General features: G+C 45.9%; 1 protein-coding gene and 1 long non-coding RNA gene across 10 annotated transcripts in view; one reads left to right on the top strand and one right to left on the bottom strand.

Annotated features, from left to right (window-relative positions):
* Positions 1 to 17608, bottom strand: part of LOC138756946 (uncharacterized) — an 85636-nt gene extending 68028 nt beyond the window's left edge. For 2 of the 5 annotated variants that reach the window (XR_011353241.1, XR_011353242.1), the window contains exons 1-3: positions 17551 to 17586; positions 4274 to 4390; positions 2754 to 2867 (exon numbers count right to left, since the gene is read on the bottom strand). This is a non-coding gene — a long non-coding RNA (uncharacterized lncRNA). Of the gene's footprint in view, positions 1 to 2753; positions 2868 to 3375; positions 3459 to 4273; positions 4391 to 5353; positions 5403 to 17550 lie in introns of those variants that run through there. The other 3 variants (XR_011353243.1, XR_011353245.1, XR_011353244.1) reach the window with 3 other exon arrangements.
* The window catches only part of LOC138756945 (sideroflexin-5-like), a 309487-nt gene that overhangs the window by 207256 nt on the left and 74413 nt on the right, over positions 1 to 27818 (top strand). For 3 of the 5 annotated variants that reach the window (XM_069923411.1, XM_069923409.1, XM_069923413.1), the window contains one exon: positions 20243 to 20360. The exons of 1 other annotated variant lie outside the window; for it this stretch is intronic. In XM_069923411.1, the coding sequence (XP_069779512.1) occupies positions 20243 to 20360 (118 nt within the window). Of the gene's footprint in view, positions 1 to 20242; positions 20361 to 23758; positions 24273 to 27818 lie in introns of those variants that run through there. One more of the 5 variants, XM_069923410.1, reaches the window with a different exon arrangement.

Raw genomic sequence — 27818 nt, 5'->3', positions numbered from 1 at the left:
CCCCATTTTTGATCGAATAACGTATATATACATAAAAGAAGCAACAGATACAGAGCATCAATCACAGAAACACCCCTCGACCAAAACACTGGCTTGGAAGCCAATAGATCATTAGAACACAGTACAGGCCTTTCAGCCCATGATGTAGAAACCTGCTTTCAAAGATGAACTCTCCCTACCACATAACCGTCTCGTTTTCTTATCCCATATGCCTGTCTAAGAGTCTTTTAAATGTCCCTATTTCTTCAGCCTCCACCACCGTCCCTGGCACCCACCACTCTGTGTAAAAAATGTACTGTTAATGTCTCGACTAAACTTTCCTCCCTTCACTTTGGACAGACACCCTCTGGTGTTTGCTGCTCTCGCCCTGGGAAAAAGGTGCTGACTGTCCACCCTATCTATGCCTCTCATAATCTTTTAAACCTCTATTAAGTCACCTCTCATCTTTCTTCGCTCAAAGAGAAAAGCTCCAGCTCTGCTAACCTTGCCTCACAAGAGAAGTTGTCCAATCCAAGCCACATCTTGGTAAATCTCCTCTGCCCCCTCTCCATAGCTTGTCATTCCTGTAATGAAGCGACCAGAGCTGAACACAATATTTCAAGGTGCTCTAACCAGAATTGTAATAGTGCTGCCACACGACCTCACGGCTCTTGAATTCAGTTCCCTGACGAATGAAGTCCAGTATCGTACAGGCCTTCTTAATTACCCTACTAACCTGTACTGCAACCTTGAGAGATCTATGGAATTGGACCCCAAGGTCCCTTCTTTTCTTCCACACCATTAAGAATCCTGTCATTAACCATATACTCCACCTTGAACTTTACCTTCCTAAATCCATTACTTCATACTTATCCAGATTGAACTCTATCTGCCCAACTGCCCATACTGTCTTTATTGCATTGTAAACTACGACAGCCTGCTACACCATGGGTGGCCAACCTTTTACATTCCATGCGTCAAAATAAATGGCGACAAGGAGGTCTTGTGAGAATTGACCTTAGTGGCAACCATGTTGTGTTTGGTTTTGGCCTTTTAATAAGTTGAGAGTGTATGGGAGGAGATAGATTGGTGGACAGAGCATCGAAGAAAGAGGTTTATATTTATTGTATGTGGAAGGCGGGGTGGTGCTGGCAGGGGTGTGGCACTGGCTGGGGTGTGGCACTGGCAGGGGGGATCAGACTCCATCTACGCTAATCCTGCCTCCTTCTACACTTATTGTGCCACCCTCTACTAACTGTACCACCTCCTAAGTGCCACTGCAAATCATCCACTGTGCCACTTTTTGCTCACATGTCATAGGTTGGCCATCCCTGTTCTACACGATCCACAGCACCTTCAACCTTCATGTCATCTGCAAACCTACTGACCCACCCTCTACTTCTTTGTTCAGGTCATTTAAAAAATAACAAAGAGCAGGAGTCCCAGAACAGATTACTCCAGCACTCCACAAGTCACTGACCTCCAGCGTGAATACGTTCCATCCACTACTCCCCTCTGCTTTCCGCAGGCAAGCCAATTCTGGATCATCACAGCCAAGGTTCCATGGATCCCTTGCCTCATGACTTCCTGAACAAATCTGCAATGGGAGACCTTGTCTAATGCCTCACTAAAATCCAGTGACACCACATCTACTGCCCTATCTTCATTAGTTTCTTTAATTAGACTGTGAGGCAGGGCCTACCCCTCACAAAGTCATGCTGACTATCCCTGAGAAGACTCTACTTGTCTGAAAGCTCCTAAATCCTGTCCCTGGTGTGAAGGCTTTCAAAGGATACTACAGGATTTGGATCTATACAGACATGGGCAGAGAGGTGGCAAATGGAATATAATGCAGACAAGTGTGAAGTGTTCCACTTTTGAGGGCAAAAGGTAATGGCAGCACTGTTCAAAGCATTGATGTATCGAGGGGATTGGGGGTCCAGGTCCACACCTCATTGAAAGTAGTCACACAAGTGGATAGAGAGGTAAAGAAGGTGTATGGTGTGCTCGGCTTCACTGGGTGGGATGTTGGGTATAAAAGTAAGAAGTTTGTGTTGCAGCATAATAAAACTTTAGTTCGGCCACACTGGGAATACCATGTGCAGTTCTGGTCGCCCCATTATGGGAAGAATGTGGAGGCACACACTAGAGGACTTGCGTTTAAGGTGAGGGGAGAAAGGTTAAGGAAGATGTGAGGGGAAAACAACCACTTATTTGCTGATTCCACTCATTGAAACACATGCTGATCAATTACACTCAATTAACCTATGAATCCCATATGTTTTAGAGGACGGGAGGAAACCAGAGCACCCGCTGAAAATCCATGCAGGTCATGAGAAGAACATACAGACTTCTTCCAGACAGTGCTGGATATGAACCCAGGTCACTGGCGCTGTAATAGTGTTGTACTATTTTACACAGAGCGATGGGCTGCCAGAAGTGGTGGAAGCAAATACTATAAGAGCATTTAAGAGGCTTCGAGATAGACATGGACATGGAGGTGATGACGGGATATCGATTAAGTGTGAGCCGCAGCAGTTTTAGTGCGCCTGTTCAGCACAGGCACATGGGCCGAAAGGTTCTACGTTTGATGATCTGAAATTTTGTCTTTCAGTGTTAACTCACTGAAGTCTGCCATAATGGTGATAAATTTAGATGTCCCCAGTATGTTCACTATATCAAACAGCTTTGACTTGATAATAAACACCTCAACCTGCAACTCGGCTGTTTGTTTAGCACAAGGAAGTGAATTAGAGGCGATAACGTAAACGTACCTCACCCACGAAAATACCCCTCAGCGAGATGTCATGTTACACTGGCGCACTTCACCCTTCGACAAGCCACTTGCCAACTTACAATGCAGAGTCACAGGCTGATTCGTAAGTCATCTGTTCACACATAGAAGCATGCAGTCCCAGTCAAGGGGATTGAGAATCATTCATGCAGCCATAATTATTTACAGTGATGAGGGGATTATGGCATCACACAGCTTAGGAACAAGCCCTTCGGCTCAACTTGCCCACGCTGACCAAAATGTCCCACACACTCTAGTCCCTCCCTCTAAACCCATCCTATCCATCTATCCTGTCTAATTGTTTCTTAAACATTGCAATAGTACCTGCTTCTACCACCTCCTCCAGCTGCTCATTCCATACACCCACCACCCTCTCTGTAAAAAAGGTTACCTCTGAGGTTCCTGTTAAATCTCTCTCTCTGCCCCCCGCCCCCCCCCCCCCCCCCCCAGCCCATTTTCTCTGGTTACAGAGTCCCCTATACTGTGCCAAGACTCTCTTTGTTCACATGATCTACTCCTCTCCTGATGTTGTCTCCCTCAATGAGATCACCCCTCAACCTCCTGAGCTCCAAGGAATAAAGCCCCGGCCTATTCAACCTCACCCCGTAGCTCAGGACCCCGAGTCCTGGCAACATCCTCGTCAATCTTCTCTGCATTCCTGCAGCACGGTGACCAGAATACAATGTTCCAAATCTACCAGGGAACACAAATTAAAAGTGACAAAGAATGCAAAAGTGAAACGGATGGTGGGTGAGACATTTCCACGATTAAGAGAAGTGGACCACTTGACGAAACTAACTTGCCCTGAAATGCTGGAGGAACTGAATGAGCCTCACAGCGTCTATCTCTGTGGGGATTCTCCCAGTGCTTCTTGCAGCCTTTATTTTTGAATATTTTATTTTGAATCAACATATAACCATAGAAAAATTACAGCATGGAAACAGACCATCTTGGCCCTTCTAGTCCCACCTACCTGCACCCTGCCCATAACCCTCCATTCCCCTCCCATCCATAGACCTCTCCAATTTTTCCTTAAATAACAAAATGGACCCTGCCGCCACTACTTCTCCCGGAAGCTCATTCATGCAGTCAGAAGAATATCAAAAGGTAAAACAATATCCATAATATTAACAAAATAATACAGATATTGATCCATGTCGATGTTAAAGAGTGAGAAAAAAAGACTAAAAGAGTCAACATGTAATTCAATTATTATAAAGAAAGAAAAATCACTGTACTACAAAAATGGAAATTCACTGACCACTTTGAACCTAAGGGAGAAAAAGATCATAGAAAAATAATAGAGAGAAAGAAGAACAAAATAAGAGGAACCCTCCCCCCCTCCACACCCCCAAGAAAGAAGAAAAAGTAAGAAAAGAGAAAGAATAAGAAAAAGAAAAGATTGGCCTCACCTCGGATAAACCCCACTCCCATCGAGGGACAAATAACCTGACTTATGTAGGGTCCTCGGCGAAGGGGGAACCGTTTACCCCAATGTACCTTAGGTATGAGTTCCATATTCTTGTTTTGGAGGTTATATGTGGTCTTCTCCAGGGCTTTATCCAAATGTTCACCAAAGTTACAGTGAGTAGAACATCCTGGGCAGGCAGGGATAGACTGATACAGGGAGAATGATTAGTGGCTGAGGTCAAAAAAAAGGTTCCCCTCCCCTGGGAAAAATGGCTGCCCCTCATCAATAGAGAAACCTCTGGCTCTTCTGTTCTTAGCTTCTCCTCAGAAGCCTGCCAGTCCCAGTTACATTCTTGTGTTTTCTCCATCCTCCCTAGCTCAATGACATCTTTTTTAAGACCATAAGACATAGGTGCAGAAATAGGCTATTCAGCCCATCGAGTCTGCCCCATCATTCAATCATGAACTGATCCATTGCCCCACTCAGCCCCACTGTCTGGCCTTCTCGCCATAACTATTGATGCCCTGGCTAGTTAAGAACCTGTCAATCGCCGCCTTAAGTACACCCAATGACTCAGCCTCCACAACCGCCTGTGGCAACAAATTCCTGATTCACCATCCTATAGCTTTCTCACACATTGAATTCAAATGCCTTTCGCCTTCTACTGCTTATCCCAACCCCTTCATCCTCCAGCCTGGTTTGTTTGCCATTCCCTATCTGTATCATAGACCTTTCCTCTACCTTTTCCCCTTTCCTTTCCAAATCCCCTTCACCTTCCTGAGGAGAGATTGAGGAGCAAGCAATTATACTCAGTGGAGTTTAGAAGGAAGAGGGGAGATCAAAACCTTTAAGGCTTTTGAACCTCCCCGTACTATCCTAACCATAAACTATTCAGGGACCACCAAATGATATGTCTGCACTATTGAAATATTAGTTTTCTTTGCTCTAACTGCAACTGTGAAATTTATCTCTGCTTTTATACATACTTTTTGTATCATGGCATACTGTGGTAATTGATACTTAGTTGAAGTCTTTGTCATACTGATTCAGCTGTGGACTACATTCGGGAGACTGGATGCAATCTGGGAGATCGCTTCAATGAGCATCTTCACTTTGTCTGCTGCAGTAATAGAGATCTCCCAGTGGTCACCCATTTCAATTTCACTCACCATTCCTACGTTGACATCTCTGTCCATGGACTGCCAAACCAAGGTCACCTGCAAATTAGTGGAGCAACACCTAATATTTTGTCTGGGCATTCTCCAATCAGATGGCATTAGCATCAACTTCTATGGTTTCTGTTAGGCTCCTCCCCTGGCTTCCTCTCTTCCCTATCCCTCTGCCTCCATGCCTCCCCCTCTCCACCCTTTCCCTTTCTATTCAGAGAACTATCCTCTCCCTCATTACCTCAGCCTTGTTCTCTTGTACTCTCCCTCCCACACCACCTATGACCACTTGCCTGTGATCCTGTGCTTCTCCCTCTGCCCCCCCCCCACCACTATTTTGTTCAGGCACCTGCCTGCCTTTTGCTCATACCTTAATGAAGGGTCCGGGGCTAAAATGTTAGTTATGTATGCCTTTGTGATGTAAATAACTTGCTGAGATTCTCCGGCATTGAAGCACTGGAGTTGGCTTCATTGGCTGTAGTTAAGACTCAGATAGAAGAATTGGGGTATTAAGGGTTATGGGAACAAGAGTGTCGGAGGTTCGAATCTGGAGCTCTGGTTGCCAATGGTTTGGACTGAAGACTGCAAATACAGAGGCTACGAGAGTGCTGGAGGCGAATCACTGGACACTCAGTGACTCTGAGGCACTCTCTTTTGCTTCTGTTTCTCTGACGGTAAGAGGTGCCAGGCAATTTCTGCTGATGTCTGCAGACTGGGCTTACGGGAGACTATTTTGTCTAATAGTGCATCTGTTTTAGTACAAGTTTATTCTCATCTGATTGTACAAGTACAACCTGATGAAACAGTGTTCTCCGGTCCTCGGACCGGTAAAAACACGCAGACACACAACCAGACATCACAGACTTACAGATAAACAATGCACATACAGGAGAAGTATTTCATCCATGCAGATAAATGAATAGATATTGCTTTGTACAAATGAGAGTCTCGGAGGGTCAGAGTGAGCTGTTCCTTTGGGCGATCAGTATCCTCGCTGCCCAAGGTAAGAAGCTGTTCCTCAGCCTGGTGGGGAGCAGTTGAAAGATGCTGTGGGTGGGGTGGAAGGAGTCCTCAATGATTTTGTGCGCCCTCTTCAGACAACGATCCTGGTAGATCATGTCGATGGTGGAGAGGGAGACCCCAGTGATCCTCTCTGCCATTTTTATGGTCCTGTGGATTGACCTCTGATCCATTTCTCTGTAGCAACCGTACCCACACTGTGATGCAACCGGCCAAGATGCTCTTGATAGAGCTCCTGTAGAAGATTGACATGATGGTGGCCGGTGGCCTTGCCCGCTTCAGTCTTCTCAGGAAGTGCAGTTTCTGTTGAGCCTTCCTGACAAGTGAGGAGATGTTGAGTGTCCACGATATGGAATTTAATACAAATAAGTGTGAAGTGTTGCATTTTGGAAAGGCAAATCTAAATAGGTCATATACATTGAATGGTAGACAATTGAGGAGTGCAGAGCAACAAAGGGATTTAGGAGTTATGGTAAATAGTACCCTCAGGGCTAATATTCAGGTAGATGGTGTGGTGAAGAAGGCATTTGGAATGTTGGCCTTCATCAATCGGAGTATTGAATTCAAGAGTAGGGAGGTTATGATGAAATTGTACAAAGCATTGGTGAGGCCAAGTTTGGAATACTGTGTGCAGTTTTGGTCACCAAATTATAGGAAGGATATAAATAAAATAGAGAGAGTGCAGAGAACGTTCACGAGAATGTTGACAGGATGTCAGGGTTTGAGTTACAGAGAAAGGTTGAGTAGCCTGGGGCATTTTTCTCTGGAGCGTAGAAGATTGAGGGGGGATTTGATGGAGGTGTTCAAGATTTTAAAAGGGACAGAGAGAGTCAACGTGGATAGGCTTTTTCAATTAAGAGTGGGGGATATTCAAACCAGAGGCCATGGTTTGAGATTGCAGGGGAAAATTATAAGGGGAACATGAGGGGAAATTTCTTCACGCAAAGGATGGTTGGGATTTGGAATGAGCTTCTGGCAGAGGTGGTGAAGCAAGGATGTTATTTACATTCAAAGAAAGACTGGATAATTACATGGAGGGGAGAGGATTGGAGGGGTAAGGACCAGGTGCTGGTCAGTGGGACTAGGAGGGTGGGGATTTGTTCTGGCATGGACTAGTAGGGCCGAACTGGCCTGTTCTGTGCTGTATATGGTTATATGATAAGTCACTATTTAAGTGAACTCCAAGGATCTTGGTGCTCTCCTCTACAGAGTTGTTGATGTGTAGTGGAGGGTGGTCGTTCCTGGTCCTCCTGAAGTCCATGATCATCTCCTTTGTCCTGTCCACATTGAAACTCAGGTTGTTCCTCTCGCCCCATTTCACGAGATGTTCCCCCTCTTCTCTGTAGCGCGACTCATCATTTTTGCTGACGAGGCCAACGACTGTCGTGGAAACTTGACCATTAGAGCTGGATCTGGCAACGCAGTCGTGGGTCAGTGGCATGAACAAGAATGGACAGCTCTGAGGTGTGCCAGTGCTCAGATATTCTACTACTGACCTGGACAGACTGTGGTCTTTCCATTAGGAAGTCCAGGATCCAATTACAGAGAGGGGTGTTGGTTGAGTCCCAGTAAGGTCACCTTCTTCACCAGTCTCTGGGATATGATGGTATTGAATGCCAAGCTGAAGTTAGTGAACAGCAGTCTGGCGTATGAGGCATCATTCTTCAGGTGGGCCAGGACAAAGCGAAGCGACAAGACTATAGCATTGTCTGTGGAATGGTTTATTCTGTGGGCAAATTGAAATGGATCCAATGTTTTTGAGAGATGCTTTGATGCGTTCCATCACCAAATGCTCAAAGCATTTCATAATGGTGGAGGTCGGTGCCATAAGACTGTAGTCAGGCCTGTTATTGTCGCCCTCTTGGGTACTGAGATAATGGTGGCTGTCTTGAACCCTGAAGGAGCGACGGACTGCTGCAGTGACATGTTGAAGATATCCGTGAAGGCCTCCATCAATTGGTCTTTGCAGTCCTTCAATAACCGACTAGCTATGTTGTCTGGTCCCACTGCCTTGTGGACTATGGATAGGGTTCTCCTCATCTCAGCTGAGGCTATGTGGGGTGGGGAGCGGGGCAGTTCATCAGGGGTACGCAGAGCTTTCTTTGGCGTCATCCTGTTCTTTTCATCAAACCGTGAATAGAAGGTGTCAGTCTGTCCGGAAGGGAGGCTTCATTGTCCTTAACTTGCAAGGTTGACTTGTGATCTGTAATAGTCACGATCCCTTGCCCCATGCGCCTCGTGTCACCGGTGTCACACAGCTGTCTGTGGATCTTCTGTGCGTACCCTCGCTTTGCCTTCTATTACGTGACCATAAAAGAATTTTGAATCTTAATGAACGGCGGGGCAGACTTCATTGAGACAAAGGGCCAACTCCTGCCCCTGTTCCTTATGACTTTAAGTTCCTTCTTGCTTGTTTCACCGTAACCATCCTCTACCTGTACTTTCTCCGTGTCCTTCTCACCTTTTGACCACTGATCGCGTAAACAGATGCCAAAATGGAACATGTTCTAAATTACCTCACCTGGCTCAGCACAAAGATTCGCCCAAGAAACGTGTACTTGAAAACCGAAAGGAAATTCGGACCCAGGTGTTACAACAGAAGGTGGATTCATGAATCTGATAGTTCATATTAGATTGCAGACCCAAAACTGTGTCTGTTTTGGAAACATGGGATCTTTCAAAGTGGAACAGATGAAAAGTTGAAAGTTTTTCTTTTTATAATAATGAACATGTTTATTGGTTCAACGTAGCAATGAACACCTTGCAAGAGTTTATAGTGATAACATTTGCAAGCTGGTTTACTCATGCTAAAGGATCATTAGACAAACTGGATTTAAGATAATGAGTTCCATAATGACATGTTCAACATTTATTTCTTTTGGCATCATTTTAATAATCGGCAAATGCTGGGAAATCTGTCTCGACCAGAATCAATGCCTGGACAATAGTTGTTCAGCCATTAGATAAATGATCTTGATTCAGCAAGCAGAACTACAATTCCAAAATTTGCATTCAACTCCAAGTTAATGCAGAACCATGATAAAATAGATGTTAATAAAGTCACAGAAGAAATCCTATTGTCACTTCAAATCCTATTGTCACATGTATTACAGCACCCGCGATCCCAGGATCGAATCCTGTGCTGTTTGTACATTCTGCCTGTGTCTGCATGGGTTTCCCCCAGGAGCTCCAATTTCCTCCCACTGTTTGAAACGTACCAGGGTTGTAGGTTAAATGGGGTATTCAGATTCATGGGCCCGTTACTGTGCTGTATGTCTAAATTTAATTTTTGTAGCTAGATGGTGGAGGTTAGAACCATAGAACACTATAGCATGGAAACCATCCCTTTGCCCCAAAATATTATTCTGCCTCATTGCCATGACCTGTACCAGGACCATAGCCTTCCATACCCCTACAATATATGTTGTTTTGCGAGTAGGCCAGTAGACGTGCATAAGACAACAGTAAGACATCGTACAAAAGTGCAGAGAGAGACAGAGCAAAGGCAACATAACTATTTTAAGGTTTTTTCAGGAGTCTGATCACGGTGGGAAGGAAACTGCTTTTGAATCTGTGTGATTACCATTTGTGAGTCTTCCTCCTGATGGGAAGCGTGTGTGGCACATTTGTGAAGAGGTACATTTTGGTAGGAAGCATTAAGTGGCCGCAGGTTATAGGGGATGAAAGAGCTGAGGTCTCAGATCGCAAGGCTCCAGTATTGTTTAATGTCATGAGAAGCAAACCCAAGAACAGGGGCTGGTGGCACAAGAGACTGCAGATGGTTGAAGTCTGGAGCAAAATCAAACTGCTGTCGGAACACTCTGATTGAGCAACATCTATGGGACAAAAGGAATGGTCAATGTTTCACGTCAAGGCACTGCGTCAGGAATAGGGATTCATGTCTTGTGGTAAAGAATTTAAAGATTTTAAAAAACCTGTAAACATGTAGAGCCTAGATTGGATTACTCTTAGATACATGTGGATGGTCCCATATTATAGAAGTGATATCAAGACAGAAGAAAATGTTCCCAAAATTCAATGGAATTCATATTTATTGTCAGAATACATCAATTCCATCATATTACAACCCAGAGATTCTTTTTCCTTCGGGCCAGGCAGAATTACCATTTATTGGTCATACAAAAAAAAACGGTACACAATGTAAACATGTAAACAAACAAACAAGGCGTGAAACATGAAAGTCTGCAGATGCTGTGATTGCAGTTAAAAACACAGAAATGCTGGAGCAACTCAGCCGGTCTCGCAGCGTCCATAGGAAGTAAAGATATATAAGCAACATTTTGGGCCTGAGCCCTTCTTCAGGGTTATCGCTCTTTTCCTCCTGTGGATGCTGCGAGGCCTGCTGAGTTCCTCCAGCATTTTTGTGTTTCTCTTTAGACAAGGCTTATGTCAGGGTGTAACGGAAGGCTTGCCTGGTTTGGTTGCACTATTCACCCTTGTTCTTCCCCCCTGTTTCTGACTCATTGGACACTCTGCCGAATCTCATCAGCTTAGTAGCACCTCCCAGTAACACCCAGAATACCCTTTAGCGGTGTCTTAGCACTTGGGCTGCACTGCAGAACTGGAAGATCACAGTGCATACAACCAGAACTAAATGCCTTCCCAATTTCTCCACACTCCATCCCTTGGTTCATATGTGTTCTCACCTCACTCCAACTCTGACCAACAATGACACAAGAAAATTAGGCATCTGACCTGATCCTATTTATAGTTGGCTTTTCAATAAAATACAGTATCCAATTAAGACAGGGAATTGTACTTGTTAATAAGATGCTTAATTGTGGCAGAAACCCGTTAATTAGAATCTTCTAATGACCGTTGTATGACCTGGTCTGAGAGCAAGGCATGTTAGATATTCACACCTCGCTCCTCCATCACTCATTACCTCAAATTGGTTCTGTCTTCCACCAAGCTCAAAGCTGGCAGGGCAGCAATTAAAAAACTTTCTTTCTTCTCAGTAATTTACTGTTTAATTTTTTTTGCTTCAGATTATATGACTTTTCCCTGACTGTAAGGGCCAGGTGGTGTATTAAAGTCCTGTACCCTTCAGTGAGTAAATAAGACCATATGACCATAAGACATAGAAGCAGAAATAGGCTATTCAGCCCTTCGAATCTGCCCCATGTTTCAATCATGAGCTGATTCATTTTCCCACTCATCCCCACTTCCTGGCCTTCTCCACATAACCTTTGATGCCATGGCTAATCAAGAACCTCTCAATCTCTGCCTTAAATACACCCAATGACCTGGCCTCTACAGCCACCTGTGGCAATAAATTCCATAAATTTACCATCCACTGGCTGAAGAAATTCCTACACATCTTTGTTCTAAGTAGATGTCCTCTTGTCCTCAACTCTCTCACCATGGGAAACAACCTTTCTATGTGTACTCTGTTAAAACTGCTCACAATTCTCCAAGTGAGGTCTCACCAGTGCCTTGTAAAGCCTCAACATCACATCTCTGCTCTTATATTCTATTTCTCTTGAAATGAACACCAGCATTGCATTTGCCTTCTTCACCACCGGCTCAACCTGCAAGTTTGCCTTCAGACTGTCCTGCACGAGGACTCCCAAGTCCCTTTGCATCTGAGTATTTTCAATTTTTTTTCCCATTTGAAAAAGAGTCTGTTCATTTTTTTTCAACCAAAATGCATGACTGTACATTTTCGGAGTACTACACAGGGATAGGAACTCTGCACCATGAGCCTCCTCACAGGGAGAGGTCAATTACTTCCACGAGCCCATTACACAGCTAAAGTAAGAATATGAAAGGGACAGATTGTCCAAATCTCTTTTACCTTTGTATAGCTGTCAAAAACAAGAAGGCAGAGATACAAGGTGAGAGGAGAGAGTTTCGAAGGGGGATCTGAGGGACATGCTTTAATGAGGGTGAACTGGAGATTTATCCACTCTCTGTATATAAAAAAACACGCCTTCAATAAATTCAAATTGGTCCGATAAGATCCCCTCCTGGCAAACCATGCTACATCTGATTAATCACTGCCTTTCCAACTCCAGATGGATTCTTTCCCTCATTTTTTTTCATCCACTGACTTCTCAGCCACTGACATTCGACACAGCAGTCTGTAACTACCATGCTTTTTAGTGCTGTCTTTACTTAACATAACATAACATAACAATTACAGCACGGAAACAGGCCATTAGGCCCTTCTAGTCCGCACCGAACCAAACACTCCTCTCTAGTCCCACCTACCTGCACAATGACCATAACCTTCCACCTTCTTCTCATCCATATACCTGTCCAACTTTTTCTTAAATAATAAAATTGACTCTGCCGCAACTATTTCTCCCAGAAGCTCGTTCCACACCGCTACCACTCTCTGAGTAAAGAAGTTCCCCCTCATGTTACCTCTAAACCTCTGCCCCTTAACTCTTAACTTATGTCCTCTTGTTTCAATCTCTCCTACTCTTAACGGAAATAGTCTATCCACATCCACTCTGTCTATCCCATTCATAATCTTAAATACCTCTATCAAATCCCCTCTCAACCTTCTACACTCCAAAGAATAAAGACCCTATCTGCCCAATCTCTCCCTGTACTCTAGATGCTTAAACCCAGGTAACATTCTGGTAAATCTTCTCTGCACTCTCTCCACTCTGTTTATATCCTTCCTATAATTAGGCGACCAGAACTGCACACAGAACTCTAAATTAGGCCGCACCAACGCCTTATACAATCTCAACATCACTTCCCAACTCCTATATTCCATGCAATGATTGATAAAGGCCAGCATACTAAAAGCCTTCTTCACCACCCTATTCACGTGAGTTTCTACCTTCAGGGAACAATGTACCATTACTCCTAAATCCTTCTGCTCTTCTGTATTCCTCAATGCTCTCCCATTTTCTACATATGTCCTGTTCTGATTCTTCTTACCAAAATGAAGCACCTCACACTTATTTTTCAGCATTAAATTCCATCTGCCATTTTTCAGCCCACTTTTCTAAGCAGCCCAAATCCCTCTGCAATCCTTGAAAACCTTCTTCATTATCCACTATTCCGCCTATCTTAGTATCGTCTGCATATTTACTAATCCAATTGACCACCCCATCATCTAGATCATTAATGTATATAACGAACAACAATGGGCCCAATACAGATCCCTGAGGCACACCACTGGTCACCGGCCTCCAACCTGACAGACAATTTTCCACTACCACTCTCTGGCCTCTCCCTTTCAGCCAATGTTCAATCCATTTGACTATCTCAAAATTTATAGCTAAAGACTGCACCTTCCTAACTAACCTTCCATGTGGTACCTTATCGAAGGCCTTACTGAAGTCCATATAGACAACATCCACCGCGCTACCCTCATCCACATTCCTAGTCACCTCTTCAAAAAATTCAATCAGATTGGTCAAACATGACCTTCCTCCCACAAATCCATGTTGAGTGCTCCTGATCAGACCCTGTCTATCCAGATATTTATAAGTACTATCTCTAAGAACTTTCTCCATTAATTCACCTACCACAGACATCAAACTTACAGGCCGATAATTGCCAGGCTTCCTCCTTGAACCCTTTTTAAATAACGGAACCACATGCGCAATATGCCAATCCTCCGGCACTATCCCCATCTCTAATGACATTTGGAAAATTACCGTCAGAGCCTCTGCTATTTCCTCCTTTACTTCTCTCAATGTCCTGGGGAAGATCCCGTCTTGTCCCGGAGACTTATCCACCTTTATATTCCTCAAAAGCCCTAACACTACATCTTTCGTAATCACTATATTCCCCATATTTACCCAATTTGCTTTTTTTATCTCACATATCCCAATATCCTTGTCCTTGGTGAATACCGAAGAAAAGAAACTGTTCAATATCTCCCCCATTTCTCCAGGCTCCACACACAGTTTTCCGCTCTGATTCTCTAAGGGACCAATTTTGTCTCTCGCTTTCCTTTAATCATTAACATATTTGTAGAACCCTTTTGGATTAATTTTCACCCTGCTTGCTATAGTCCTCATACCTTCTTTTAGCTTTCCTAATTCCTCTCTTAAGATTCCTCTTACATTCAATGTATTTTTCAAACATCTCCTTAATTCCATGCTTCTTATACCTAATGTACGCCTCCCTTTTTCTTCGAACCAAGTTTCCAATATTCCTTGAAAACCACGGCTCTCTCCAACCTTTTGCCCCTCCTTTTAACCTAACAGGAACATAAAGCTTTTGCACTCTCAAAATCTGATCTTTAAAAGACTTCCATCTCTCTACTACATCCTGCCTATAAAACAAATTGTCCCAATGCACACCCTGTAAGTCCTTTCGCATCTCCTCAAATCTAGCTTTTCCCCAATCAAAAACCTCAACCCTTGGCCCTGACTTATCTCTTTCCATAATGACATTGAAGCTGATGGCATTATGATCACTGGACCCAAAGTGCTCGCCAACACTAACCTTCGTCACTTGACCCATCTCATTTGCCAACAGTAGATCTAACACTGCACCTTCTCTGGTCGGCACCTCTACATATTGTTGTAAAAAACTATCTTGCACACATTTCACAAACTCTAACCCATCCAGCCCTTTCACAGAATGTGTTTCCCAATCTATATGTGGAAAATTAAAATCTCCTATAATTACAACCCTGTGCTTATCACAAATATCCACTATCTCCCTACAGATTTGCTCCTCTAGGTCTCGGTCCCTTCCGGGTGGTCTATAATACACCCCTACAAGTGTAACCTCTCCTTTCCCACTCCTCAGTTCCACCCAAATAGCCTCCGTGGATGTGCCCTCTAATCTATCCTGCCTAAGCACCGCTGTAATATTCTCCCTGACAAGCAATGCAACACCACCTCCTCTTGCCCCTCCGACTCTATCACACCTAAAGCAACGAAACCCAGGAATATTCAGCTGCCAATCACATCCCTCCTGCAACCATGTCTCACTAATCGCTACCACATCATACTTCCAAGTTTCAATCCACACCTTCAGCTCATGCACCTTTTTGACAATACTCCTGGCATTAAAATATATGAATTTCAGAGATTTCCCAATTCTTAATCCCTGTTTTCCCTCATCTTTAATAACAGTATTATTTCCTTTTCCTGCCAATTGCCCTTCATCTTCTTCCAGAGCATTTCCTTTCTCTTTCACCTTCCCATCCATATTCAAATACTTACTACAAACTTTCTTTGTTTGCATGCTAACCTTCTCCTTACTGCTCTGTACTATTTTGCTCCCTCCCCCCAACCATTCTAGTTTAAAGGATCCTGAGTAGCCCTAGCAAATACCCCTGCCAGGATTCTGGTCCCCCTGGGATTTAAGTGTAACCCGTCCTTACTGTACAGGTCACATCTCCCCCAAAAAAGGTCCCAGTTATCCAGAAACTTAAAACCCTGCCCCTTACTCCACCCCTTCAGCCACGTGTTAATCCTCCACCTCATTCTATTTCTATTCACACTGTCACGTGGCACAGGGAGTAATCCAGAGATTACCCCCTTTGCGGTCCTTCTTTTTAACTCCCTACCTAACTGCCTGTACTCACTTTTTAGGACCTCTTCTCTATTCCTCCCTATGTCACTCTCCTCCTGGCCCCTCTCCTTAAAACTCACCATCGGAGCTGCAACAATCTCCTTCATTGCCTCCCAAAGCAGCTGGGATACATCTCATCGGGCCCTGCGGATCGATCGTGCGTTCAAGTTCAAAGTTCAGATTTATTATCAGAATGCGTGCCTGTCATCACATACATAACCCTGAGATTCTTTTTCCTGCGGGCCAGGCAGAATTTCTACATATCGGTGATGCTAAAAACTATACTCGAGGAAAGATACGTATAACAAAAGCTGGCGGAAATTCAGATGGGTACGTGAGTGGCAGAGGTACGGAGGTATGGTCTGGGTGCAAGTCAATGGGACTGAGTGGAAAAGTAGTTCTCGGGACAAACTATATGGGCCAAAGGGCCTGTTTCTGTGCTGTAGTTTTCTCTGGATCTTAGTGAATGCAGATGAGACGTACTGTGTTATTTGGTTCCATGTACAAGTTGACCATTTTATTTGTAATGAGCCTCATTCTTTCGCTGTCTCTACGTTATAAGGTTGTATGAATGTTAAAGTTAACCTGTCACATGAATAAGAATGAAAGAGTGCGGAGATTTACCAGGATGTTGCCGTGTCTAGAAGAACTGAGTTACAGGGAAAGGTTAATTAGGTTAGGACTTTATTCCCTGGAGCATCAGAGAACGAGGGAAGATTTGATACAAAATTCTGAGGGGGCATAGATCGAGTGAATGCATGCAGGCTTTTTCCATTGAGGTCGGGTGAGACAAGAGCTAGAGGTACAAAGTCAGCTGTTTAGGGGAGAACATTATGGGGAACTTCTTCACCCAGCAAGTGGTGGGAGTGTGGAATGAGCTGTTAGCTGAAGGTGTGAATGCGGGCTCAAATTGAACATTTAAGAAGAATTTGGACAGGTACATGGATGGAAGGGGTATGGAGGGCTATGGACTGGATACGTCAGTGGGACTGGGCAGAATAATAGTTTACACAGAAATGTGTGAACTACAATCACAGATTTTCTTGTGTAACTCAGTGCCGACAAGATGGGCCTGTCTCTGTGCTAGGGTGTAAAGGTAAAGGTTCCATGATTGTCACGTAACACAGTGCTGGGGTGGTCTATGTTTCTTTGGACTGCTCACAGAAGAACCCTCTCACTATTCCAGGAAAAAAATGCCACATATAAACTTTTGACCATAATATACTTAAAATTGCTTTCAATCTGAAATGTTCCCAGTAGTTTTAAGGAATTTCCCACAACTTCATCTACTGCTCCCACTGTAGTCTCCTCTGTATCGCACAAACTGGGCACAGCCTGGGAGATCACTTCGTTGAGCACTTTGAATCTGTCCGCCGCCATAGCATGGATCTCCCAGTGGCCACCCATTTTAATTTCCCATGCTATTCCCTTGCTAACAAGTACCTCCATGGTCTCATGTACTGCCATATGGAGACCATCCGCAAATTGGAGGAGCCACACCTCATCTTCTAACTGGCACCCTCCAACCGGATGGCATTAACGTCAACTCCTCTGGGGTTTTCGTTAACACCCCCCTCCCGACTTCTTTCCCCGTCGCCCTCCCCCAGGTCTGTCTCGCTCCCTTCCCTGTCTCCTTTCACATAGACATAATCAATTCTCACCTGTCCCCTGATCATATCCCATTCACACCTCGTGTGGGTCTGGACTCCTGCTCCAGCCAGCAATGTCTGTAAAGGTAAAGGTTCCATGATTGTCACATAACACTACATTTAGAATGTAACATACATGAAATTCTTTAACTTTTGTCTACCATAAAGCAGACAGAGAGTCGCCACTTTATTCATTGCCCCTACAGCACCAGGTGTTCCTTAGCCTATTCAGGCAATCTCAGGTGTATTCAGGTTCTGAGATTTCCTGTTTTTTACCCATTCTACTTATTCCTTGAAGAAGGGCTCAGACTCGAAACGTCAACAGTGTATCTTTGTCTCCTGTTCGATGCTGAAAGACCGGATAAGTTCCTCCAGTATTTCTGTGTTTTAACTATGAACACAGCATCTGCAGATTTTCGTGTTTCACTCCTACTACAATAGCCAGATTACCCTCACACCTTTATGAAATGTGTCTAAATACCTATTCCTTTATGTCCTCATGGCTGTTCGAAGATGGTAGTATACCGAACACCTATCTGATTTTAACTTCCTCATTTTAAGAGCCTTCTAGGATATCATTCCTGATGACTGCAGAAATGAACTCCTTCATTAATATTGCATCTATTCTTTCATATCTGTTATCTAATTTTCCTGTCTTGGAGTGCTATAGTAATTTAAGGTATACTATCGTAGTTAGTGTATCTTAAAGCGGGGATGTTATGAAGGGCTTAGATAGGGAAGACGGCCAGCACCATTATCCAAAGGCGGATTCAAATCTGGCACAGCACATAAGGAGTTTGTATGTTCTCCCCGTGTCTGCGTGGGTTTCCTCCAGGTGCTCTGGTTTCCTCCCAGCCTTCAAAACGTATGAGGAGTGAAGATTAATTGGGGTATTTGGGCAATTACCAATTGCGAGGTTATCCACTTTGGAGGGATGAACAGGAAAGAGGACTATTATTTAAATGGTATCCGTTTAGGAAAAGGGGAGATGCAGCGAGACTTGGGTGTTGCTGTGCATCAGTCATTGAAGTGGGAATGTAGGTGCAGCAGGCAGTGAGGAAGGCGAATGTTATGTTGGCGTTCATAGCGAGAGGATTTGAGTCCAGGAGTAGGGAGATCCTGCTACAGCTGAACAGGGCCTCAGTGAGTCCACACCTGGAGTACTGCGTGCAGTTTTGGTCGCCTTATCTGAGGAAGGACATCCTCGCCATGGAGGGGGTGCAGAGAAGGTTCACTGGACTGATACCAGGGATGGAGGGTCTCACATATGAAGAAAGGTTGGACAGACTAGGCTTGTATTCTCTGGAATTTAGAAGATTGAGGGGGGATCTTATAGAAACATATCAAATTCTTAAGGGTTTAGACAGACTAGACGCAGGTAAGTTATTTCCAATGCTGGGAAAAACCAGAACCAGGGGTCACAGTTTAAGGATAAAAGTAGTTTTTTAGGACTGAGATGAGGAAAAATTTCTTCTCTCAGAGGGTGGTGGATCTGTGGAATTCTTTGCCACAGGAAGTATTTGAGGCCGGATCCTTGTCAATATTCAAGAGTAGGTTGGACCTGGCCCTTGTGGCTAAGGGGATCAGGAGGTATGGGGAGAAGGCAGGATCCGGGTACTGATCAGCCATGATCATATTGAATGGCGGGGTAGGCTTGAAGGGCCAAATGGCCGTCTCCTGCACCAATTTGTCTATGTTTCTATGAAATCTGTTTAAGGTGAGTGGAGGAAGTTTGGGGGAGATGTTCATGATAAATTATTTACATAGAGAGTGATGGGTGCCAGGAATGGATTGCCAAGGGAGGCTGGTAAAATAGGGACGTTCAAAAGATTCTGAGGCACAAGAAAAATAGAGGGTCATAGGGAAGGATTAGATTGTTGTGGAGCAGATTTACTCCTTGGAGTTCAGAAGAATGAGGGGAACTTCATAGAAGCATTTTGAATGTTAAAAAGCCTGGACAGAGTAGATGTGGCATTGTTGTAACCAATGGTAGGTGATTCAAGAACAAGAGGATACAACTTCAGGATTGAAGGGTATCCATTTAAAACAGCAATACAATTGCTTTTTTAAATGAACAGCAAAAAATGATGAACCTCTGGAATTTTCTGCCACAGGTGGATGTGGAGTCCAGATCATTGGGTGTATTTAAGGCAGAGATTGGTAACTATCTGAATAGTCTGGGTATCATAGATTATGGGGAGAAGGCAGGGGTGTGGGGCTGTGTGGGAGAATTTATCAGCTCATGATGGGATGGCAAAGTGGACTCGATGGGCTGAATGGCCTACTTCTGCTCCTATATCTTATCATCTAGATTGTGGGCCTCATGACCTGTGCGGCTCCAGCAAAATGTTTGGAGCACCTGTACATTGTACTTGTATATGTGACAATAAACTTTCATCGACATCATGAGGGTGGTACAATTTGCATAGCATTTAAGCGCAGTGCTGTTACAATGCCAGCAACTGAGGTTCAAATTCACTGCTCTGTGTGTTTTCACCAAGTATGCATGGATTTTCTCCAGGTGCTCCGGTTTTCTCCCACCATTCACAAATGTACCAAGCTTAGAAGGTCAGTTGGATGTAATGGGGCGGCACGGCCTCATGGGCCAAAAGGGCTTGGTGTGTTGTATGTCTACATTTAAGTCATACCTCACCAGACTTGCCTGCCTACCTGTCTTACTGACCACACTTACCTTTCTGCACAGGACCCGGATGCTGAAAGCACATCCGAGACTGACGCTTCCTTTACACGGCCTGGTGTGCCTAGCTGCATTTGGATTTGCACTGCCGATCGCCATCAGCATCTTCCCACAGATTTCAGAGGTCAGTAAATGCGGTAGAAACAAGCATCTTTCTTTGTGTTGAATTGGCTCACCAGCATACTTGGAATGCAGAGTTCAACAACAGTCTGGAGTTGAGTGCAAGACTTAAACGTGTCGGAGAAAGTCAGCAGATCACGCAGCATCCTCAGAAAGTAAAGGGTGACCAATATATTGGTTCTGGGCCTGCCAAAACAGGCAGGCACCTGAATAATAAGGTGGGAGGAGGAGGGAGAAGGCGAGGAAGGGGCAGGTGAGGAGAACAGGCTGACAGGTAAGAGGTGCATGCAGGTAGGAGGGTAGAAGATATAAAAAAAGAGGTGGGAGGGATAGGTTTGAAGTTAGGAGAAGGAAGGGAAGGGGGTGGGGAGCTGGAGGGAAGGAGGCAGAGGTATAGGGAAAGAGGGGGGTTACGCTAATTAGAGGTGAATGTCCAGATGGAATATAAGGCATCGCTCCTACAAATGGACACGTTGCCTTGGTTTGTCAGTGGATGATGCCATGGGCGGATATGTCATTGTGGCAGTGGGACGTGGAATTGAAATGGTTGTCCACCGGGACATCCTTACTGTTGCAGCAGGCAAAGCGAAGGTGCTCAACAGGACGATGCCCCAGTCTGCGGCCATTCTCTCCGATGTGGACGAGACCACATCAGGAGCACCGGATGCAGTAAGTGATTTGACCGATTCACAAATGAAGTGTTCCTTCTCACTGAGGACTGTTTGGGGCACCGAATAATGGTGAGGGAGGAGGTGTGAGTCCAAATGTAGCATTGGTCACCCTTGAACTTGGAACGTGAACCTATACTTCTTCTGGATGCTGCGTAACCTGAGGAATTTCTCCTGTACATTTGTGTATTACCTGGAATGTGGTCTCCCTTGATGTAAGAGAACTTTACTGTTTATCAAAGCTCTGCTACATCAGCCTTCAGAGTGCTTTAAGGATGAGTGTACTGAGGGACAATTCGATTCACCTCAGAGCACCTTCATAGAACATTTCGGCACAGTACCGGCCCTTCAGCCCACAATGTTGTACTGACCTATGTGAACCACAACAATCTGACCCATCCCTACTTCACACCCATAACTATCTTTCTTACATCCATGCGCCTATCTACGAGTCTTTTAAATGTCTCTATTAAACCAGCCTCCACCACCAGCCCATGGCAATGCATTCCAGGCACCCAGCACCCTCTGTGCAAAAAACTTTCCTCTAACATCTCCCCTAAACGTTCCTCCACTCACCTTAAACAGATGTCCTCTGGTATTTGCTGTTGTCACACCAGGAAAAAGACACTGGCTGTCCACCCTATCTTTTCCCTTCATAATCTTTTCCACCTCTACTAAGTCACCTCTTATCCTTTGTTCCTCCAAAGAGAAAGCCCCTAGCTCTTCCAACTTTGCTTCATATGACATGTTCTGTAATCCAGGCAACATCTCCTCTGCACCCTTTCCAAAGTATCTGCAGCTTCACGCATGCAAGTCCAGAAATGTTCTTCCCCCTTTAACTCCGATGGAGTCCCATAATTTTAACCTCTCGGTCTCGAATTGGCCATTTCTCCAGAAATCACTGTGGAAAATTTAGCACTAAACCCACACTGGTTGCACATTTCTGTGAAGAGGACTGGCTGTGAGGGAAAGGAGTGATTTTCAGGTCTTTTACATTTTTCTTACTTATTTGAATTAATTTAAATGCATGGCATTGTTGTTTTAAATGATCTCCAGTTTCAATTATTTTAATTTTTAAATGTTTTGAAGTTTTTAACATTTTCAAATTTTTTAATGGTGTGATTGGTTATTTTTGAACATCAAAGATGTGCTCTCAGGGCCTCCGACTCTGGTGGACGTTAGTGGTGTTTGAAGGGTCAATGTTGGGGATGTTTCACTGTTTCCAACTCATTATCTCCCTGAGGCCCAATATGAGATGAGCAGATAGCCCATTTGTGTGATGGGAAGGGTCCCCAACACCATGATCAACGGTAAATATTCAAGTGGAGGGGCTAACGAGGGTCGAGTACAGTAATGCAGTGCTAACATGATGCTGTCCAGCTAACCCGAAGTTGATTATTGCAGGGGCACAATTAACCAGAGGGTTTAATTAAACCTTGTTCACACATTACGGAGAGAAAAGGTCACAGTCTCCAAACTGCAGCTATGACACACCAGCTGAAGTGAATTTTCTGAAAAGGCGCAGGAAGTATCATCGGCCTTTTTTTTTGTATTCTTTTCCCAAAGATCTGGTCCCTATTTAAATTCTGTGATCAGCTTCCAAAGTGCGCAATAGAACATACAGCCCGGTAACAGGCCGTTCTAACCCACGAACCTGTCTCTCCCAAACACATAATTAACCTAAACCCCCCCCCCCAAACATTTTTGAAAGATGGGAGGAAACCCACGCAGGCATGGGGAGAACGTGAAAACTCCTTACAGACAGTGGCAGATTTGAACCCGGGCCACTGGCGCCGTAAAAGCGTGGCACTGATCATCACGCTAACCATCCTGTCCAAATGGTCAAACCCACCCATTTTTCATGCCCTCTCTCCTCCTCCCTGTCCTTGCAACTGTCTCAAATCCCACAAGCATCGTGGAACCCCTCACACCCCTTTGTAGGCTGCAGGTTCCAACATTCCAACCCCTCCATCTTGCACATACCTTGAACGGAAACCAAGACTCAGCACCAGAATGTTCCTTCACTTTCCACCCCTGCCCATATTATTCATATCACAGCATGGAAACAGGCCCTTTGGCCCAATTCATCCATGCTACCCAAGGTGTCTCCCTGAGCTCGTCTTTCCAAACCTTTCCTATGCATGGACCTGCTCAAATGTCTTTTAGACATTACAATTGTCCCCACCTTTACCACTTCCTCTTGCAGCTCGATGTACACGACCATCACCCTCTGTGTGAAAACTGCCAGCTCAGGTCCTCTTTAAATCTTTCCCCCTCTCATCTTAAAATGTATGCCAAGTCAAGTCAAGTTCATTGTCATGGGACATCTGCACGAAACAGCGTTCTCCGGTCCTCAGTGCAAAACACGCAGACACAGAACCAAACATAACACACGTACAGGTAAACAGTATATATGCAGGGCAAGTATTCATATGCACAAATAAATAAATAAAGATTGTTTCATGGCTATGAGAGTCTTGGAGGGTCAGTGGGAGCCGTTCCTTGGGTCGTTCAGCATTCTCACTGCCCATGGGAAGAAGCTGTTCCTCCACCTGGTGGCGCCGGCTCTGATCCTATTCCCCGACGGGAGCAGCTGAAAGATGCTGTGTGCGGGGTGGAAGGGGTCCTCAAGGACTGGGGACCATTTGCCTTATCGATGCCCCTCTGTGAGGTTACCCTCAGTTTCCTACCTCCAGGTAACGTCTTTATTTGAACATCTCCTAACTATTTTCAGATATCTCCCAGACATGTTGCAGCTGTTTAAAATGGAATAGGTGAGAACAAGTGTCCGAGACATGGGTTACAAGAAAATTTAAAGGAGTCCTAAATCTCACTGTTGGAGAGCACCAATGCATACATGAAGGATCCACACATCCCAGGACACACTTTGTCCTCACTGCTGCCATCAGGAAAAAGGTGTCGGTGCCACCAGATTCAGGAACAGCTGCTTCCCCTCCACTATCAGACTCCTCAACATCAAACTCAATCAGGGACTCATTTAAGGACTCTGTGCTCAGTATTTATTATTGAATATTTATTTTCTGTATTGCACAGTCAGTTTGTTAACATTTTTTCTTTGTTTACATTTTTCTCTTCTATATGCATATCTTTCTTCTTGAGTACCATTTAAAGTTACCAATAAGTCAAAATTCTGTCTGGCATGGAGGAGAAAGAATCTCATGGTCAAACTGTAATGTGATGTCACGTATTTACCATCACAATAAATTTGAAGTTCTATTAGATTTTAACTCGAATCTAAGAGAAAGATTCATAACATTGTCAGAAAAATGCACTAAGATAAATGATTGGGAGAATTTTATAATTCAGCCAAGGACAACCTCGGAATTCATACCCAGAGGCCCGATAGGAGAGGAGATCAAACTGGCAAGAAAGATAAAACCAATCTATAGGAGCCTAAAAGTATGTAAAAGGTTAATAACTACCAAGGATAAATGTGGGTCTGTGGCGCTTGAAGTAGCTGAAGAGAAACACAGTCACCACACCGAAGATCGTTAATGACTGTTTATTCACATCAGCGCGCGCCCCTTTAAGGGCAGCTCGGGCTCAGTCACCACGCGTGTGGTGACGTCATAATCGCTGCCCAGGGCGCACGCTGGAAGGGATGCTGGAGTCAGAGAGAAACCACTGACGACGCCATCTCCCCATGGCTGCTCCGCCACGTGGCGATACACGCAGGGCCGGTTCGTCATGAGAATGTGCGCCGCCACACACCCCCCACCCCCCAGAACCGGCTACACGTCTTGTCGGTTTGGCGGCCGGCCCAGGCGCTTGGGCACAGCCATCTGCACCGGCTGGGATAAGTCCAAATGAGTGGCTTTTAAGCAGTGCACAGTAAAAAGTTCTTCCTTTCCCCCCATATCTAAGGTGAAAGTCCCACCCAACCGCCGAAGAACCTTATATGGCCATTCATATGGGCGCTGCAATGAGGCCCTCTGTGGTCCTCTCTGGACAAATACAAACTGCACCACATCCAGTTCTTTGCGTCGATGGGATGGTCGGGTGCCGTGGCGTGATGGGGGTGGTGGGATTAGGTTGGCCAGTCTTTTGCGGAGGTCTGCGGGCCTCTCGCCTTTGTTGTGCGTCACCTCAGCCGAAGAATTAACCTGGCCAGGAGAGTAATGCGCTGTAAACCATCTCTGCCGATGAGGCTTGCAGGTCCTCATTGGGCGCCATTCTTATCCTGAGGAGAACCCAGGGTAGCTCGTCTACACAGTTGGGGCCAGAAAGTCTTGCTATCAGAGCGGACTTCAAGTGTCGGCGGAACCTTTCTACCAACCCGTTAGACTATGGCCGTGGTGTGGTGAAGTGTTACCCCTAGAAACCTTGCCAGCTGAGACCATAGCGTCTCTGTCGCTCGTGATGTGCCCCGGCATGCTGAAACGAACGATCCACTGGCTAACCAGGGCTCTAGCACACGTCTCCGCTGATGCCTCATGGACCAGGATGGCTTCCGGCCATCTCGTTGCTCTGTCCACTGTGGTGAACAGGTACCGCGACTCCCTGGACACCGGCAAGGGGCCTACGACATCCTCGAGGATATGCCGGAACCTCCGCGTTGTCAAGTTGAAATGTGGAACAGTGGCTTGCATGTGCCTGTGGATTTTAGACGGCAGTTGCGGGCCAGTGCTGCCACCTCTTTCTTGATGCCAGACGAATCATTGAGCCACCATCCTCACGGTTGCCTTCACTGAGGGGTGGGCAAGATCGTGGATAGAGCTGACGACCCTTGCCCTCCACTCCTGTGGAACTACCGGGCACGCTGAGCCAGTGGAGGTGTCGCAGAGCAGTGGCTGGACAGAGTCAGGAAACCGATATCCTCGAAGTGCAGACCCAAGATAGAGGTTCGGAGAGCTTGTGTTTCGGTGTCGCGTTGTTGGGCCTGCGCTAGTTGCGCGTAGTCTAGGCCGGGAGCTAATGTGTTGATGGCTGGGTGGGAGAGCGCATCCGCGACCACATTGTCATTGCCCACCCGGTGCCGGATGCCCATGGTGTATTCGGACACATAGGTGGCGCTGTTGCCTGCCGACCACAGGTCCTTGGCCATAGCCAGTGCTTGGGTGAGGGATTTGTGAACAGTAAAAACGGTGAAAGTAATGCCTTCCAAGAAATTTCGAAAGTGGTGGAGGGTCAGGTACAGCGCCAGGAGCTCCCGGTCGAACGCACTGTATTTAAGTTCCAACAGCCGCAACTGCTTGCTGAAAAATGCCAGCAGGCGCCACTGTCTGTCCAGCCACTGTTCCAGTACTCCCCCGACTGCTGTAGCAGAAGCGTCGACCGAGAGCGCCGTGTACGCTTCCGGGTGTGGGTGTATGAACAATGTTGCCTCTGCGGGGGCTTGTTTCGTTGCAGCGAAGGACTTGTTCGCCTCCTCCGACCAGACCAGGGTCTTCTCTTTTGCCGCGATCAGTGTGAATAGAGGGCACATGGTGCAGGTGGCGTTGAGGATGAATCTATGGTAAAAATTTACCATCCCCACAAATTCTTGCAGGTCCTTAAGGGTGGAGGGTTTGGGGAAACGCTGGACAGCTGCCACTTTCTCCGGTGCCGGAGCTGCCCCAGACGCTGAGATGGTGTGCCCCAGGAACTGCAATGTTTATTTCCCAAACTGGCATTTGGCCTTGTTGACCGTGAGGCTGAACTCTGCCAGACGGGCAAACAGGGTACGGAGATGGGCCTTGTGCTCTTCGCGGCTGCGGCTGGCTACAATGATGTCTTCTAGGTAGATAAAAACAAAGTCCAAATCCCTACCAACTGCGTCCATGAGGCGCTGGAATGTCTGGGCCACGTTCTTCAACCCGAACAGCATCCGGAGGAACTCGAATAAGCTGAAAGGGGTGTCAATGGCGGTCTTTCCAACGTCATCGGGGTGAACCAGGATTTGGTGGTATCTACACACCAGATCGACTTTAGAGAAGAACTGCGTGGCGTGGAGGTTGGCCGCGAAGTCCTGGATATGGGGGACTGGGTACCTGTCTGGAGTCGTGGCATTGTTTAACCGCCTGGAGTCTCTGCAGGGCCTCCAACCACCAGATGACTTTGGGATCATGTGCAGAGGCGCCACCCAGGCACTATCCAACCACCGGATGATGCCCAACTCCTGGAGCCCGGAGAATTCCTCCTTTGCCTGTTTCAGTTTCTCTGGTGGCAGCCGTCTAGCTCTGGCATGTAACGGGGGGGCTTGTGTGGAAATGAGGTGGAAAACTCTGTGTCGGTGGAAAGCGATGTCGAAACGTGGCTCAAGGATGGCAGGAAACTCGGTGAGGATCTCGGCGTACTCGTCCATGGCAGTGGCTACTGTGGCAATTCTGGGACTGTCGTCGACCACCGTGCCCAGTCACACTGAGTGAAAAGTGCGGGCGTTGAGCAGCCTCCTACCCCTCACGTCCACCAGGAGGCTGTGAGCCGTTAGGAAGTTAGCCCCCAACAGTGTGGTGCCCACTGAGGCCAGGACGAGCCTCCATGTGAACTTTCTTTCCCCGATCTGTATCTGTGCCCTACGGGTGCCATAGGTCTTGATTGTGGAGCCATTGGCAGTCCGCAAGGCTGGACTGGGAGTCCGGGTGCGAGTTTCCAGTGCTGAAGGAGGAGGGTGCTCAGCTCGGCCCCTGTGTCCACCAGGAACCAGCGGCCCGTGGATTTGTCTGTGATGTAAAGGAGGCTGTTCACGTGGCCAACTGTCGCAGCCATCAACAGTGGTTGGCCTGGCCATTTCCATGGCGGCTCTTGCGGGCTTTTGGTCTCCAGCGCTGGTCGTAAAAGCACCATGTTGACTG

The sequence above is a fragment of the Narcine bancroftii genome, chromosome 3 (genome assembly GCF_036971445.1).
Source record: "Narcine bancroftii isolate sNarBan1 chromosome 3, sNarBan1.hap1, whole genome shotgun sequence".
Classification (NCBI taxonomy): Eukaryota; Metazoa; Chordata; class Chondrichthyes; order Torpediniformes; family Narcinidae; genus Narcine; species Narcine bancroftii.
This window is presented reverse-complemented; position numbering and strand designations above follow the sequence as displayed.